We start from the raw sequence: 18,618 nt of genomic DNA on the forward strand, positions 1-18,618 counted from the left end.
AATCGGAAGCAAGGCACATCCATACTAGGGCCCACCGAATCGATGATCATAGGAAGGGCCCATCTATATCTAGCTGCCGTAAATAGAACGAAAGGTGCAGACAACGTTTCGCTCGCGAAGACGTGGAAAATGCCAAAAAGAAGAGGTGGAGCTGTTATTTATGCTTACGCCCCTTCCTAAAGGACACTTATTGGGCCCCACTCTTGTCTTGTGCACTTGATCATATCAATGTGTTCGGCCAAATGTCATTATAAAATCGTGAGGGAAATGATATATATATGCCCCATTTTATTCTCCGGGGGGTTGGCCTGGAGAAGAAATGTGGGCGAATATATCACTTCCCTAATTTTGATAGATGACTGTAGGCCCTTGATGGTTCTGCCAAGAAAAGCTAACCCGTTGATTTTCACAGCACATTATCTAACGGATGGGATTTCACGAGTTTTAATACGGTGTAAGCCCCGTGTATGTCCAGTGTTTCTCAAAATGATCCAAACCATCCATTTGATGTGCACCGGTTACACCACAGTATGATCCAAAACCGTCCATTTGATGGGCCCCCGTTGTAATTACGTTTGTACAACAAAAATCATCTGCAGAGGGTGATCCTAAACCTCCGATTAGGGGTAGGATCATGGAAATGATTTTATGGGTACAAACATATTTACACTCGGTTTGGTTCCGTACAGTACTTAATAAAATACTGCAATATACGGGCATACACCATACCAAATCTCGGCTTTTCAGGCAGACTCATCTACCGTTCAACGCTGCAAAAAGAGGGAGAAACAGAGACGGGAAGATAAGAAGCAGAGAAAGAAGAAAAAAACCCTATCGAAACGTCAAATAAAATGATAAAACCCTTTCCTTCATTTCCCCTTCTCTCAACCAATCAGAACTGAAATCCAAACAAAAAAAAATGGAAGAAACATCATCAACAAACACCCCTTTACTCCGGCCGGGCCGAAACCCATCCGACCCGGCTCGGCCCAACACCAACACCCTCGCTTTGCTCCTAGGCCGGGCTTCGGGCCGCCGCGGCCCATCGATGAGGGTCCGAGAAACAGCCGCGATCCAGCTGGAGGAGCGTAGGACTGACTGGGGCTACTCAAAGCCTGTTGTTGCCCTAGACATCGTGTGGAATCTATCCTTTGCACTTGTCTCTGTTGTTATGCTCTTATCTTCCATGAAAGAACGACCTAATACTCCAATTAGGGTTTGGATCTGTGGTTATTCTTTTCAGTGTTTGGTTCATGTTGTTTTGGTCTGGCTTGAATACCGCCGGAGGAATGTCCGGCGCCGGAGTTTCGAAGACGGTGGAGGAAGGGCTGCCGCGGCCGCGACGGCGGCGTCTGATTCGGATCATGGGAGTGATAGTGAGGATTATGATGAGGATGGGGAAATCGAAGGGTTTCGGAGTGGGTTGAGTTCCAGGTGAGCTTATTTTTTACTTCTCTTTCTGATTTTGTTATAGTTTTTTATTTTCATGGATTCGGTTTAGGGTTAGGGTTTGGAGAGTTTTACAAGTTCATCCACGGATTCGGTCTAGGGTTAGGGTTCATAGACTATTGATCTTCGTGGAATTTTGTGGAGGCTCTTTTTTAGTGGTTATGTTGTGTGGATTGCTATCTTTAGTGGGGAATTTTTTAACTTGGATTTTTTATGAAATTGAATTTTGAATTGGAGTCTTTCACATGTGTGTTGTTGTTGGAAGGTTGTGCCATTTTTTATGATTTGGAGACATAGTGGCAGTCTCCCATGAGAATTAGTGCAACAACAGATTAATTTGTTTATCTCCATTTGAATAGCATGAGATTCTTCATACTTTAAAGTTTAAAGTATCAGAGGTGTTTCGGCAACTCACTGATAACCCGTCATGGTTGTTCTAGTACAGTAGTACGGATTTCTTTTCAATTAGATAATAGAAGTCAATCCGGCTGCATAACGTGTGCTACATTATATTGCAATCTTCCATTTGGATCACCTGTGTGGCTTACTGATTTCCATCTAATAACCATAGTTTTAAATTTCCCCAAAACGAAATCTCAATGAATTCCTTCCATGTCATTATTTTCGGCCGAAATTCGTCGACCGAAATTCTACTTATATTCTCGAAATTAGACTGAAAATTCTGAAATTTGACCGAAATGGTCAGAACGACAAAAAATAAAAATAAAAATAAAAATAGAAAGATATTATGCTTTATATTGTAAAAAGCTATTTTTTTTCTCAATATCCAAAAAAAAGAACACTGTAGACATTGTTGACTTTACTGTTCATTGGAGTCCTTGGAGGGGAGACTGGTCATTGCACCTTCTTATACTTCCTTACATTGTACTTCTTTATATATTGACTTTACTATTCCAGACATGTGCGACAACACATGTTACTTGGTGCTTACTTGATGCTTGATATGATTAAGCCATTTTGGATGTCTTTCTTACTTATATGATGGTTTCTAAGTATGTATTTGTCCTTATTCTAGCGTTTTCCAGAGTTTCATCTTAAAATTTCATCATTTGCATAGATTTCCATACGCTTATGTTATTTTACAAGATTTCCACCGAAATTTCTACCGAAACTAAAATGCTTCCATTTCCGTGCCGACCGAAACCGAAATATAAAACCCTGACTGTTTTGAATGCAATTTATGCTGATAAGAGTCCGAGAATGAATCTCATTCCCTGATTTCCCTCTCATGTGTTTTTTGTTTGTGCATTGAAGGTGGGAATGCAGATTCTGATCATCCCCATTGATCCGCTTATCCACACATTTTCGAGTTTAACTCATAGCGGGAGGGAATCTTCACTCCATCTTCGAGGGTGAATTTTACTCCCGAATTCTTATCCACATTACAAAGAACCCATTAAGGGAGTGATGCTCAACCACCACTCATAAAAAAGTAGCCCAAGTCAAACATTTCAAAAACCTGAGGCCTTTGCCTCGATGCATGTTGACCCATAATCCTCATGGGACCAACTTTTTTTGGGAATCAACTTCTATTTACCCTGTCACCACCATCAAGTTAGTGCTTCTCAATGGTAGTGAGCACCATAAATCAGGGGGGCAATCTTATATCTGATAATCATGGTGTACATGTATCCTGTCAGTCAACGGCTAAATTGAAGCCTTGAAATAAAAGCATCAGTTTTATTATATAGGCTGATAACACCAACCATGCCATATTAAAATCTTCTTATAGACATCAATTTTGTGGAAAGAACAGTAAGTCTTCATTTTTCTAGGTTATGTACTTAATAATTAATCAAGTGCATGAAATTTGTGAACAATTGGTTCTCTCGAATCAGCTTAATCCATACCGAGTTTGGGACTCTTTTGTAATTCGACTATGGTGATATTTGAAGTCTATTTTTCTGCTTACATGGTATACTTAATGTATTATGATTTGTTTGAAAACTAGTGAACCCCTATTTTACTCCCATTCAAGCCAGAGCTATCATGTTCAAACCTTTATCCAATGTGATATTCTCGCTCAATTTTTGGTTGATATTTTTTTAAATATAAATTAAATTCAATGGAGAGTGAATTCAACTTTTGTGCTTCATGCGTATGTTCAATGTCTGAAATCTGTAAATGGTTTATATTTTGTGATTTATAAATTTGCATCGTGTGGTTGCATTTCTAATTTAAGTGATGATCATTGTGTGTTCAGTGTTGCCAAACGATGTGAATCTGTTAATACAATGGCGTCCTTCCTCTGGTGGATAGTTGGCTTTTACTGGGTGGTCTCTGGTGGTGAAATTCTTGTGCATAGTGCTCCTCGGCTCTACTGGTCAGGCTATCAACCATTCCTATTCAAAATGGAATCAATGACTAATATGAGTGAGCACAACTAAGTCCTGTGGTGAATTTTCACAAGGCTTGTTGTGTTAAAAAATGGCCCTACATTTTCATGAGATTTCTATGTATGTGTGTGTTCTTTGAAGGTTTCAACTGTCTTCTCTAAATATATATCTTTTTTGAAGGATTCAACTGTCTTCTCTAAATATATGTCTTTTTTGAAGGATTCAACTACCTCATAATTTCTTTGAATAACAAAAAGACTAGTATTTCCAAAAGTGACAATTTTTTCTCTAATGGGCTAAATTTCTCAGATTTTCACTGATGTTTCAAGTCTTCTGATCAGCCATAAATGTCTGTATTTTCAGGGATGACTAAAGCATCTCATTTTAGAAAAACGATGAAGACTTAAACCTACTTTCTTTACATGGAAATAATACTTTTGATCTTATGGGATGGTCACATGCTTATTCTTTTCCAAAATTAATGATGATATTGTTGATTTCTCAAAATAAAGGTGTAACATAAATTACATCATTTCCAAATTTCGGTGATGCATTGATATGATAGGAATGATTCGAATGAATGATGCCCCCGCTCTGCTTTTCTCTGAATTGACTAAACTATATTTCCTTAGTTCATAACTTTTCAGAACAACATCATTCAAAAAAAAAACCACCTAGTCACAACAACATTTTCTGGGTTCTCTGATATTTTCAACTTAGATTATCTCCCTATGATTACAGCCCAAAAAGTCATTTCATGTGATCTCAACATCTGTCAATTTCAATCAATTTCTTGTACCACCAAAATACTAATTTTCCCACTTTTTTCTAGTGGCCCCTATCAGCTGTCATAAGTATCAGGCTGATGCTAAATTTTCTTGTGCCTGCGTCTCGTCAATGTGTGCACGTACACTTTATTTTGCTAACTCCATATATGTTTCTTTGTAATGAGTTTATGCAGGTTGGCTTTAGTATTTCTGGCATTCGATGTGTTCTTTGCTATCTTTTGTGTTGCTTTGGCATGTATCATTGGGATTGCGCTCTGCTGTTGCTTGCCCTGTGTTATTGCAATTCTTTATGCTGTGGCAGGCCAGGTATCATTTGCAAGAATTAGAACTGTCCATAACTTCAACATAACTTTTATCACTTGAGATTTGAGAAGCCTGATAATGGTTCATCATTTCGTTTGCTTCTGACATGAATGAACAGGAAGGCGCATCGGATGCAGATATCAGTATCCTTCCAAGATATAGATTTGGGCAAACCTCCTGCAGTGGGGAAAAAGCTACTGAGGGAGCAGGGACGATGATACCCATAGAACCAAGCTCTGGAGACTTAGCAGATGAACGTGTTCTTTTACCTGAGGATGCGGTAAATATTTATTTCACTTTGGAGAATCAAATTTATTTCCGTAACTGTAGTATTTTTGTGTGAATCTCCTTCACTTCAATTAGATTTCCTCAGTATGAATGAATCTATATGGATTTCAAGAACTATGACCCGTACCCTTCGACTAGTAATTAAAAAACAAACATATTTCAAGCTGGGTGTGATCATACTAGCACAAATGCACGGGATCCCATCAGTAATTAAAAAACAAACATATTTTAAGCTGGGTGCGATCATACCAGCACAAATGCACAGGATCCCATTAGAACTCCGAAGTTAAGCGTGCTTGGGCGCGAATAGTACTAGGACAGGTGACCTCTTGGGAAGTCCTCGTGTTGCACCCGTTACCTTTAAAAAAAAACCATATTTCAAGCTTTTAACCATATTATTCTGAAAACATTCTACGAAAATGATATTGAGATAAGAAATATGTTCAAAATGTTACAGCTCTTTCCAAACACAATTCCTGGAACCTTAATGCTTATTTAGAGACAATATTTTTGAGTTGTAGTATAATTATTAATTTTTTTAGACACTTGCATCAATGCCCTGCATAGTGACTTGCAAATTCACCATGTCCATACTCCATATTTCAATGTTTATGGGCCCAGCCATCGGATGTGGGGCTATGGGCTGGGTTGCATGTTGTTTTTCCCTTGTAGTGTTATGGTGTAACTGTTAATATCGGTGGGATGCCTCGTCTCTGCTGATGTATTTCAGTTGATGTCATATTAATAAAATTCTTATTACCTTTAAAAAAATCTAGTCTTTTTTGAGTTCTGTTTGGGGCTAGAGTTTGAAAAGGGTCCAATTCCTCCTAAAGCTGAGACATTTGTTGCTTGCTGACGATGGAAAAGATCACTACACTAGAGAAACTGAAACGGAAACTGAAAAAGAAAAGCTTTAGATTCGTGAATATGTGCACATGTCAGAGAAATCATACGGCCAGAGAAACTGAAAAAAGGAAAGCTTTAAATTAGTGAATGTGTTTTACAACCACATCTTTATCCATTTCAAGGTTGTGCAGAAGAGGTGGAAAGTGGTTTTTTGTTGGTCTAGTATTCTTTGTGTTTTTGGAGTCTTCACATTCTTCTTGTTTTTGTAGTCTTCTCTAATACGGATTACACCATTGCATCCTTAAGAGCTACCCATCGTCCCTTTCACTAATCTATCTGCCATAGAATCAGCTGACCGTTTCATATGATTAACCTTTGATCACGCGACAGAGATTGCGATCACCTGATTCTTCCATCACTAATTTATCTTTTCTCCTTATGATAATGATGCCTCCTGATGTACCCCTTGCGTATGGCGCTGCCCATCTTCCATATCTTCTACCCAGTCGATGACCAGTCTATCTGTAATTGTCAATGCCTTTAATGCCAGTAACATCATTATGTTAACCCCCCTATTTTGGATGATATCCTTCGCTGCTACCCCATTTTCGTAGGCTCCTAGCCTCTTATATACCTGAAAACAGCTCTCATTTGGTTGATTGTTTGAGATAATAACCTTATCTAGCACTGGGCTAAATTTCTTAACTCTCTTGAACCCTTTGATTCCCCCTTGTTTCCGGTGTTATCACGTTTATCCCTTTTCTCTATATCACTCCACATTCTCCAAGTCTCCTCTTCCTTCACATTCTCATTGGTCACTTGGAGTCTTCACACTCTCATTGGTTGCCTTGGTTGACAAGGAACTTAACTCTTCGGGTCACAGACACTGTTCGGAATCATTTTGGAGATTTGTTTGGAATGGAGGTAGTAGACGAGTGTTAGAGTGCAAGGAGGCGACTAGTGTTAATATTATTACAAACATTAAAGAGATAATTTTTATTGGGAAATGATAAATGCGCCCCTTTTCATTACTTGGGACACCCAGGTGCAGTGTACGATGGTAATCAGGTCCCTTCAACCCTTCCCATGTGATGTACAACTGCCTCTTTGCAGTCAGATAAAGTGCACCTGGGTGTCCCAAGTAATGAAAAGGGGCACATTTATCATTTCCCTTAAATGGGCCTTGTGTAAGGAGAGAGTTTGGCGTATATCCACCCAGGTCCTTGAAAATCATTATCAGAATCTGGCTTATCTAAGTAAGGAGAAGCGCTAGATGGATTACCCCCCCCCCCCCCCCCGCCCAAAAAAAAAAAATCTTGAGAAAAAAAACACTATTGAGACACGCTTTGAATTAAATCAATGTGTGTGAGGAGCTCTCTTACGGACTTCTTTAACTCCTCTGATAATACAGAGAAAGGCGATCAATGGAAGTCTTTTGGTGGAAAATTCAATCCCACTTGTCATTGACCTCCACTTGATGGCCACATTTATTTTTGTGTGGCGACACACGGGAGGAAACGATGAAAGATGCCTAGTTGGTTTGAAGGGATGTCAAGCCCCAAGTTCACCATTGTGGACCTGTGGTGGGTGTATGGAGGGAAAGAGACTTTCCTCGTTAGAGGGGAGTTTGGGTTGCAAGGTCGATAACTTACCGATTTCTTATTTTGTTCTACCTCTAGCACTAGTTTTGGGAATCCCAACAAAGTAAGTTTGGGGTCAATTTATAGAAAGAGTTGAGAGTAAGGGAGTACCATTCAAAAATAAAAAGAAGCTTTCTCCTTGGAGAGAAACTACCTAACATCTGGAGGACTATAACTATTATCAAGGATTCCTGGCCAAATCTTTGGATGCACTGCATGTCGATGTTGAAGATTCTAACTAAGCGCGAATTGACCAAAAAAGGAAGTAGTAATTTGAGGTTGACAAAAACAGGCAGTCTCTGGTGAGTGGCATTTTAGTATGGGAGAGGAAAAGTAGGATGCGTCTTTAGGATTAAATTCAAGGGTGATGAGCTTAAAAGTCTTTTGAGTTAATCTTTGTTCGGGATTGAGCCTTTACCTAGATGGTCAAGGCTTTGTTCTTTGACCTGGAGGTCGGGGGTTCAATCCCAGCTTACCTACCCAAAAAAAAAAAAAAATCATTGTTAGTAGAGGTTTTCATTTCTATTGCATGGATAGGTCGTAGGATTCTGATGGTAGATTCCAGTCTTTTTTGAATTCTATATGGGGCTAGAGTTTGAAAAGAATCGCTATTCAGAAAAAAAAAAAGGAGCTTGAAAAGGATCCAATTCCTCCTAAACCTGAAACAGGTGTGCAGGGGTCGAGCTACATGTAGCATAAGGGGGACAGTTGCCCCTGTTGAGTTGGGCCAAATCCTTAACAGGCCCAACTCAATTGGGTCCAGCCTCCTTTAAACTTTTAAGGCCTGCCCCCCTTATGTATAAGCATGTATAAGCTTGCCCCCCTTATGCATAAATCCTGGCTCCGCCACTGAATATGTGCACATTGAAGAGAAATTATACGGCCAGAGATACTGACAAAGGAAAGCTTTAAATTAATAAAAGTGTTTTCAATTGCAAAAAAAAAAAAAAAAAAAAAAGAAGAGAAAAGAAAAGAGAAATCATGCAGCCACATCATTATCAATTACAAGGTAGTCCAATACGTAGACTGAAAATTCTCTACCATGAAACGTATGACTTCTTACGCAGATGGAAGTTGGGATTGAAGATTGCCCACACATTGAGTTCGAGTACAACAAAAGCAAGTAAGCTGCCTGATATGCTATGCTTGAGCATGGATTTAACTTTCAAAAAAAAAAGAGGTGGAAAGTGGTTTTTTGTTGGTCTAGCATTCATTGTGTTTTTGAAGTCTTCACATTCTCATTGGTTGGAGAGTCAACCACTTGAGTGACAAGGCACCCATTCTTCGGGTCACAACACTGTCTGTAATCCTTTTGGAGTGGAAGAAATAGATGAGTGTTGAAGGGAGAGGGGGACACTATTGATAATATCATTAGAAACATTAAAGAGACCATATTTAATTGGTGCTTTGTGTGGAGAGAGTTTGGCATATATCCATCCAAGTCCTTGAAAATCACTGTTAGAAACTGGCTGATTGAAGTAAAGAAGCGCTCGATTGCCCGCCACTCGTGGTGGAGGCCATCCGTCCAACAGGTTTACTCGGGCTTCTCATCATACAGTAGGGCCTTGTGTACTTGTGAGTTGTGACTATCTCAGGTGAAACAATTTATATCAGTAAAGAATTGGATGTTTCTTTTGTTCATATTGTTAAGAGAGGCAAATGGAATTGTTGATAGATTTTCAAGAGGGTGTAAAAAGTGCTTTGCTTTCTATGGGGCAATCCCTGCTGCAATCTTCATAGTTTTTTAATGAATTCCTCTTATCTTCTCCAAAAAGAATAGAGGTCCCTTTTGATGTAATGATAAAAATGTCTCTGTTAATCTCCTTCCACTGGCTGGAGAGATTGGAGAAAACTGTCATGATCCTCTCCTTGCAAATGCTGTAAATGGTCGATGGGAAGTCTTGTATACTCATTCCTCACAGGGCAACACCAGCTGGTTTTGGGCACCATGAGGAAAATTCAATACAGTTAGAGTGATTAGTTTCTGATCTGCTTGTAAGTTGACTTGCATGTTGGAAGGAGAGCTCTCCTTCATATGCTGTGTAATTGTCTTTTGTTCTTGTAGGATTCAGTAAAACACCATCTGGATTTAATTTGGATAGGACATTTGTCAATTTTATCCTTTTCTTCTTCTTCTTTCTTGAATCCGTGATAGTCTTTTCTTTCATACATTTTGAGGTAGTTGTTTCCTCTGCCTAACTGCCTTTTTGGTCTAGGAATGCTGTATCTGTCTCACGGCGTATGAGGATGGTGCAGAACTTCATTCTCTTCCTTGCAACCATCATTTTCATTCAACATGCATCAGCAAATGGCTTCGACTCAATGCAACGTGCCCACTCTGTAAGTATAACATCCTCAAGGGCAGCGAACAGGTCTGAAGAAACAAGTAAAACACCATCCCTTTGATCATCCTATGTACATAAGAAGACAGCGGCAATGAAGAAATGAAGCATCTCATTATATTTGCATAGGCACAACATTTGGTCATGTGAGTTTCATTCCTGAGAATTGCTGTTTAGTCAAAGCTGTTGTGTTCATGCCATGATCAAGTTCTAGTGTGAGAATAGGGTCCAATACAGAATTGCGACATGCAGATTTTTTCTTGTACTTTTTGTAGAAGCAAAGGACCCCAAAAATTTGCAGAATACATGGCTGCATTATAGAGGAGTATCACATTATTTGTATCTGTTTAGTAGTTATATGTGCTCTACATTTTTTTTTGGCTAATGGTTGGGGGACCTACAGCTATCAGATTGCAATGTTCCATCACCCAGCACATGTATGCAATACATGGCAGCCATTTTTACCAGATTACCAAAGCTCTTGTAACACTGTATATTCTTGGTGGGTTTGAATGGTAATCCAGATTGCCTAATCCGTCCTAATAATCCAGATTTTCTTGTATCTACCTTTTAGTATGTTTCATTTATTCTTTTTTATTTTTATTTTTTTTATAGACACTACTGATTTCTTCATTTATTATTTTAATTCCCCCAATTCTCTTGGGTCTTCAGCCATGCATGGGTAGTTGTATTTTTTAAAAGTACCCACAACTTTACATTTAAATGATATCTTAGATTCATAAATGATTTACACATTGAAAGTGTCATCTTCTTACACGGTTGGAGATATCATTATCCTCTTGTATCCTAAAATGGCTGCATTTCCACTTTCTTCTGTAAGTCTTTTCTGAAAATAAAATCATTTCAAGAGATGATAAACAATGGTGGGTAGAAATATCATTTCCCTTCATTCAGAAAATGCAAGATTTTTTAATTATTCGGGATTCTTTTAATTCCAAAACGGTACATAGAAAATTCAGGAATTTTTCAAAAAAAATTTCAATAGTTCAGAGAATTTTGTAGCTACTGTCTCAATACTCAAATTCTGGTACAAACAATGGCAATAAGGAGCCATGCCATGACCGAAGATGAAGGCATGATTCTACACACTACCACAGACGGCCCAAGCAATTGTCTTTGAGGTGTCCCCTCCAATCCAAAGCCTCCCCTTAAGCTCCATTCAAACAGTATGCAGCCCCATAAGGTGGGCTCTGTCTTTGGATTCGTTAGAATCCTTACTGCAGAAGCCCTGTTTGTTTTGGATTTTGAGAATAGATGTGGAATCCAAAACATATTACAACTGATTATTGAGTTCTGTCCTTGGATTCATTAGAATCCTCACTGCTTTCAGCCCTCGTAAGGAAGGCTCTACAATTTTGAGTCCAATAATTCTTTTTTTTTTTTTTGGTGAAAGGTCCAATAATCATATTTGGACCCAACTGCACCACCTAGTAAGGATCTATTTGTGATGTTGATGCAGGAAAAACCATCTAGTAAATATAAGTATAGGGTGCAGTTTTTGCTTGATCGGGTTTCTTTATAAGTCGAACACAAGTAATTTTTTATGGAGTCTTTTGTTCAAATTAGGTACAACACTAGGGAAATGAGTTTAGCACCAATGTTTCTCAAGTGGATGGTACTTCAAATCCACCAAGATCTTAATCTTCAATCTATTTGATTCATTTTTTTAGAATTTTGCTGAAAGTTTTTTCTCTAGAAAATAAACAAACTGGTTTAGCACATGGACAATGTTGGAGTGGTGGGCTGGTGGCCTAGTGACCAAAAGCAGCTGGAAGCAAAAAACCGGCTATTGTAGCTTGTTTCTTTTTTCTTTATTCTTATCAATCTACCAAAACTAGTGTCTCCAAGTGGTGAGAATGGACTAAAAATCAGGAACCAAAAAATTCGACTCAAAATCTGATCGACTGTTTCCTTATTTTTTGTCACTTCTCATCACTCGAGACATTAGTTTCCTGTTTTTTGTTTCCTGATTTTTAGCCACTTCACTCTCATCTCCACTTTGGAGACACTGATTTATCATGAAATAAAATTCTTGGCAGCCAAACGTGCCATGTATGTCTGTCACAAACACAACATTTCAATCAGTTTGATAATAGAATCGGGAGCAGATGGCAAACCGAATGTTACAAATCGAGCAGACATGAACACATAAAACAAAATCAATTCCATTTTCCTTTCTCTTGAGAGGCGTATCAAATCATATGCTACTAGTCTTCTGTTTCATCGTGCTTGGGTATGGTGCTATAGTAGAAACTTGTTCATCCCTGGTTCTTAAGACAAATGCAGTGATTATGATCTCGGTGGATTCGACGCTCCTAGTGAAACACTAAGGCTAGACCCTTTAAGAAATATCAAATCTCAAATTCTCAACCAAAACATGAAATCAGATGATACTTTTTTTAAAATTATTGTGGAATCCAATAAGAAGGAGAAGTTGAAATACTACCTACCATTTTAATTGAGCCAATGAGAAGAACAAGAGGATATGATAATTAAGTACAAGAAGCCACTCTCGAAAAATGCTACGATGAAACCTCTCAAGTCTTAACAATCCCAATATCAGTGGACTGAACTTACCAACCTATGAAATAGAATAGAAACGTGCGACATGATTTGGAAGAATAGCTCTCAGCAATTAACTGGCAAGCGTAAAATTGCCAAGATGGAACTTTTTGACTAAAATATGTATATTTTCGACATTCCAAGACAGAAAACATGGTAAGGATTATAAAGGACTCTTGGAAAATGTCAATTATTCTTTATATAATTTTTTGCTGAGGAAAGAAAAAGACAAGTGCAATTTTTTTAGGGAAATGTTATCAGCACTACTGTATTTTGATGGGGGCACTCCTCACTTTATTAAAAATACGGTATGGCCCGCACCATAAGATTATCCAAACCGTCCATTAGATGGGCCACAGCCTAAATAGGCTGTGCCCCAAAAATTATTCCCATAGGTCGATCATCCAATGGTGTGGGCCATACCGTACTTTTAATAAAGTGAGGAGTGCCCTCATCAAAATACAGTAGTGCTGATAACATTTCCCATTTTTTATCACTCAAAAAAGGACCAATTACCAATGGGGGACAAACATTAGGCAAAATTATCAATAGGACCCATGCTTTTTCAAAAATTATCAACGGGGGACAAAAGAGGTCTTGTTAGTAAAAGCTGGACGAAAATACCCTTTGGCATTTACAACACGTTTTGACCTTGTTTTCTCCTTCTTCCCTCTTCTTTTACTTTTCCATTATCACCTTTTTTATTTTTTACCCTACTAGTCATCTTCCTCCTTGTTCAGCCACCATTGTTGCTGGCAAATCTTGAAAACTTGAATGCTGAGTTCTTACCATCTATTTCTTTGTATTTATGTTTTGTTTTTCTTTTCTTTTTTAGGGTTTTGCACTATTTTTCATTCCTTTGTTTCTAATTTATCTTGTTTAGAGTTTAAGTGATTTGTTTTTTAGGGTGAGTTCTGGAGATAATGCATGGATGGCTTCACTCACTTTTTTGGAAGACAAGTGGTTGTATAAGAAAAAGTTGATGTAATACATGAATGGATGGCTACACATTTTTTTATTTACTTAATTATTATTTTTTGTAATACACAAATTGGGATGTAATACATGAAGCACATTTAATGAAAACAACATCCATTTCTTTTGTTATTTCTATCATGAGCAGAATTATAATGCCATTAGAAGAGTTGCTATAGGCAGGGGGTTTTGTAGCAGAAGGGGTTTATCAACTCTCTGGAAGGGGGTTAGTAACTCTCAAAAGTAGGGTTCCCAATTTTAGAACGGGCTTATCAAGTGCTTGAAAATTGGCCAAGGGTACTGGAGTTTTGGAAGAGGGTTTTCAAGTCTCTAGGATTGGGGTTATCTAGTATAAAAATGGGGTCACCAATTTCCGAATGGAGTGATCAAGTCCCTAAAAATTGGCCAAGGGTACTAGAGTTTTGGAAGGGGGTTTTCAAGTCTCTGGGATTGGGGTTATCTAGTAAAAAAAATGGGGTTACCAATTTCTGAATGGGCTTATCAAGTCCTTGAAAATTGGCCGAGGGTACTAGAGTTTTGGAAGGGGGTCAAGTATCAAAATGAGGTTACCAATTTCTGAATGGGCTTATCAAGTCCCTGAAAATTGGCCGAGGGTACTAGAGTTTTGGAAGGGGGTTTTCAAGTATTTGGGATTGGGGTTATCTAGTATCAACATTGGGTTACTAATTTACGAATGCGCTTATCAAGTCCCTTAAAATTGCCCAAGGGTATTGGAGTTTTGGAAGGGGGTTTTCAAGTCTCTGGGGTTGGGGTTATCCAGTATCAAAATGGGGTTACCAAATTCCGAATGGGCTTATCAAGTCCCTTATGAACACGTTTTTACTTCCTGTTTTTTTTCACTCGTTCATTTTCATGTTTTTTTTTCTTTCTACCGTACGATTCATCTTTCGCATCCTCCATTGAAAGGGAGAAAGAGAAATGCAAAACCCTAAAACAAATGAAAAACAAAACCTAGATATTGAGAGAGAGAGAGATGGGAATGAACTCACGTCTCAAATTTTCAAGTTTTCCCGCCTCCAATGGTGGCTAAATGATGATGAAGAAGATGACTGGTAAGGTAAAAAAAAACAAAGTTGAAAATGAAAAAGTAAAAAAAAAAGAGGGAAAGAAGAGAGAAGAGGGAAAAGTGGAAAAGCAAAACGTGTTGCTTAAGAAAAGGGCATTTTCGTCCAGCTTTTATTGACAAGACCTCTTTTGTCTCTCGTTGATAATTTCTGAAAAGCATGGGTCCTGTTGATAATTCCACCTAATTTTTGTTCCCCATTGGTAATTGATCCCTCAAAAAATGGTCCATCAACTTTATAGGTACAAGTCTATTTGTCTCCTCTAACCAACACCTCCCAACGATCATAAACACATAAAAACAAAAAAATAAAGAAGAAACCCTTTTAATTTAGCAAGCAGGCAACAAAGTATAGATTGGATAGCCAAACAACAAATCAGGTAATTTTGGTAAGAATTGAATTCCATTTTAAATAACCTACAAGAATTCAGAGTATCTACATTACCAATAATCCTTACAAGAACAAAAGCCATCTCTAAAATGATGAAAACGATTACGATCCCTTACAATTATCTCCCTATTGAACAACTTAGCTATAAGTTTGGTAGCAGCATGGCAATCACTACACACACGGAGGTTCTTCACTATCCGAATTGGCTTCCCCTGCACTGTATTCATAAGCCCAAAAGCAATAGCAATCTTCTCGCTATGATATTTAACTGCATTCTCTTTCTCCTCCTCCTCTATGTCATGAAGCACAGAGCCTGTATCTGGTTCATGCCCCAAATCCCTCAGTTCCCTAGCAACCTCATCTAAGAATGTGTTAATTTGTGCGAATTGTGGGTGGGATGTGTCACCAACCACAAATTCATGAACAACATTATTCACCTCGATTGAACTACATCCCGGGGTTTTACGCACCCCCTTCTCTATCATCCTCCTCCTACACATCTCCACATCATCCCAACGATCCAATGATGCATATACATTCGACAAAAAAACATAGTTCCCTCCATCATGGGGGTCTAACTCTAATAGACGCTGAGTCACTTGCTCACTTATATTGGTGTTCTTGTGAATCCTACATGCACGGAGCAAGCTTCCCCAAACAATGGAGTTTGGCTTCATGGGCATGGTCCCTATGAGCTCTAATGCTTCTTCGAGGAACCCAGCACGACCAAGAAGGTCAACCATGCACCCATAATGCTCAATCCCCGGCTCAATACCATAAACCCCGATCATTTGAGAGAAATAATGCCTACCCTCGGAGACCAAACCTGAATGGCTACATCCACATAAAAGCCCAACAAAGGTCACTCCATCTGGCCTTGTTCTCTCCTTCTCCATCTCAAGAAAAACATTTATGGCTTCCTTCCCATGGCCATGCATTCCTAATCCTACAATGATAGAGTTCCAACAATATACATTTTTTATGGACAGCCCATGAAACACTTCAAAAGCAGTTTCTATACTCCCACACTTGTAGTACATGTCTATAAGAGCATTACCCAAAACAACATCAATTTTAAACTTGTGGTGTCTAATATAAGCATGAATCCATTTACCCATATCCAAAGCACCGAGATGAGCACTGGCAGATAACAAGCTAACCATGGTTACCCCAGTAGGCTTGACATTCACCACTTGCATCTGTTGAAACATTGAAAGTGCTCTACCAAACTCCCTACAGTGAACATACCCTGAGATCATAGTATTCCATGTCACTGAGTTCTTAGCAGACCCCATCCAATCAAACAATTGCCGAGCCGACACCAATTGGCCCGACTTGCAATAACCATCAATCATTGCATTCCACGAGACCACATCTTTGACAGGATTTTTGTCAAAGATCTCACGTGCAGAACCAATATCATCCGACTTGCAATAGCAAGTAATCATGGAATTCCATGACGCCGAATTTCTGTCAGGCATTTCATCGAAAAGTTTCCGCGCATCGAATACATGACCATGCTTACTCAATGCCGCAATCATTGCATTATGTACAACAACATCTCTTTCAGGCATTTCCACAAACACTTGCTTGGCAGAGCTCAAAGACCCAACCTTTGCATAAAAATCCAACAACCCAGTTTGTAAAAACATATCAAATTCAAAACCCATTTTCAGAATTTGGCAGTGAACAGCTTCCCCGGCTTTAATTGCAGGGCAAGTAGCACACGCGCGTAGAATTACAGAAAAAGTTGTTTCGTCCGGAGTAACGTTTTCAAAGAGCATTTTGTTATAAAAACACATAAATTCTAGGCCAAAGCCAGATTCTAGAGACAGTCGAATCATCGAATTCCATAAAGCCGAGTTGGGTTGTGGTATATTTCGTAAAAACTGTGATGCGTAATCGAGTCTGTGAGATCGAGCACAGGAAGAGAGGAAAGTGGTAATGAGAGAATTCGTTTGGAGGTCTTTGTTTGTGAGTAACTGAGCGTGCGCTTGTTGTAATTGTCTGAGATTTAGTATACAATTCTGGAGATGGAGGAGAAGATTATCAGAGAGAGGGGAGACATTTCTAAGAATAGAATTCATCAACGGTAGTGCTTCAGAAGAAGAAAAAAAATAGACAAGAGAGCTTGAAATTGATACGAAAACTGTACGGACAGCATAACGGGCCCGTAGCCGTAAGAGATGCTAAACTGAAGGGCACCCTGGAAAAATCAGCCTCAAGGGTGCCTCATTGGTCAATGTCATTGCTTTTACATTTTTTAAGTGCTATTATAAGGCAAATTATATATTCCCCCTTTTCTTCCTAGGGCCACCCCTGTCTGACTATCAACTATAGCTGAACTGACAGGGGCACTGGAGGACGGGGACGGCTACTTAGTCTCTTCCAATGCATGGCCCACTTCATTAATGGTCCAAATCACTAGGGCTGCAACTTGGGTTGGGTAAAACCAGACCTGCATCGACCCGACCCAAAAATAGCTTGGTTTGGGTTCATGTTTCTTGGGTTTCATGTCGAGCCAGGTCTACGATCCAAAAGCCCATATGAATCTTGAGTCGAGCCGGATTTGAAGGGGCTCGACTCGACCCGACCCGACCCGACCTAAGTTACTTAAGTTATAGTATGTATTTTTTTTTTCTAAAACTTTGTTACTTTAAAAGTGAAAACTTAAAAGTTAAACCCACACATCCACGCAATCACATGGACTCTTTCCATCTTCTATTCGTTTCCCCCCTTAGCTCTAGGGTTTCAAGTTTCAACTAAATAGTTAATGCACTAAATAGTTTGTTGTTTATCTCATATGAGTATAATCATTTTCATTTGGTAATGCATCAATTTATTATCTTTGGACTAGTTATTAGTTAATGCATTAAAGAGTTTGTCATGCTTGAGTTTTTCAACTTCAGTCGAGTTGCCTTGCCATACAAGAGTTTTCCTTAAAAAATTGCGTCAAAGTAAAAAAAAACCCTGACCCGACCCAAGATTTATCATGGGTAGGACCGGGTTTGGGAATCATGGGTTTTTCGGAAAAAAACCCGACCCGACCCGAGATATTTATCGGGTAGGGTTGGGTTCTTCAAAACCCGACCCCGCCCAACCTGAGTTGCAGCCCTACAAATCACTAGGTAGCCACGAACAAAATGACAGGATCATGCTCAGCTGCTTCTGTGATCTATCTAGGTGGTGGATCCATGGTCCAAATCACAAATGTAGCCATTTATAGGCATAGTTATAAATTTTGGCAAAAACATCTCATTTCCGTTGAAAATATTTCAATTTCTGGTGCTACCGAAATGAAATCCACCTGAATTAAAAAATATATATATATTTCGCTCGAAAACTCTGAATTTTCGACAGAGACCCTGATGGCACTTGTAGAAATGAGAAGAACAAAGAGATTTGTTTACAGATATTTCTAAAAAATGACAAAAAAAAAATCAATAGCGAACAATCTTATCTGAATTTCGTACAAAAATATTTCCAAAATTTTATAATATTTCGACTATAATTTCATATCGAAGCCAAAATTTAAAACTTTGTTCAATTATCTTAGTATTTTGGTTATTCAC

General features: G+C 38.7%; 1 protein-coding gene, 1 non-coding gene and 1 pseudogene across 2 annotated transcripts; 2 read left to right on the top strand and 1 right to left on the bottom strand.

Moving 5' to 3' along the window:
* The first annotated feature begins 711 nt into the window (after positions 1 to 711).
* LOC143877712 (E3 ubiquitin protein ligase RIE1-like) lies at positions 712 to 10,579 on the top strand. The gene is made up of 5 exons (XM_077379912.1): positions 712 to 1,434; positions 3,674 to 3,793; positions 4,768 to 4,900; positions 5,016 to 5,177; positions 9,888 to 10,579. Exons 1-5 carry the CDS (start codon positions 920 to 922, stop codon positions 10,047 to 10,049), a joined length of 1,092 nt encoding a protein of 363 aa, XP_077236027.1. The 5' UTR covers positions 712 to 919; the 3' UTR covers positions 10,050 to 10,579.
* LOC143878017 (5S ribosomal RNA) lies at positions 5,421 to 5,539 on the top strand. The gene has a single exon (XR_013250848.1). It is a non-coding gene; the product is annotated as a 5S ribosomal RNA (ribosomal RNA).
* Positions 10,580 to 15,039: 4,460 nt separating the features above from the next.
* Positions 15,040 to 17,191, bottom strand: LOC143877709 (pentatricopeptide repeat-containing protein At5g48910 pseudogene; annotated as a pseudogene).
* Positions 17,192 to 18,618: the final 1,427 nt, after the last annotated feature.

This window comes from Tasmannia lanceolata, unplaced genomic scaffold (genome assembly GCF_043159265.1).
Source record: "Tasmannia lanceolata isolate RefF3 unplaced genomic scaffold, GAP_Taslan_0.1 ptg000005l, whole genome shotgun sequence".
In the NCBI taxonomy this organism is placed as follows: Eukaryota; Viridiplantae; Streptophyta; class Magnoliopsida; order Canellales; family Winteraceae; genus Tasmannia; species Tasmannia lanceolata.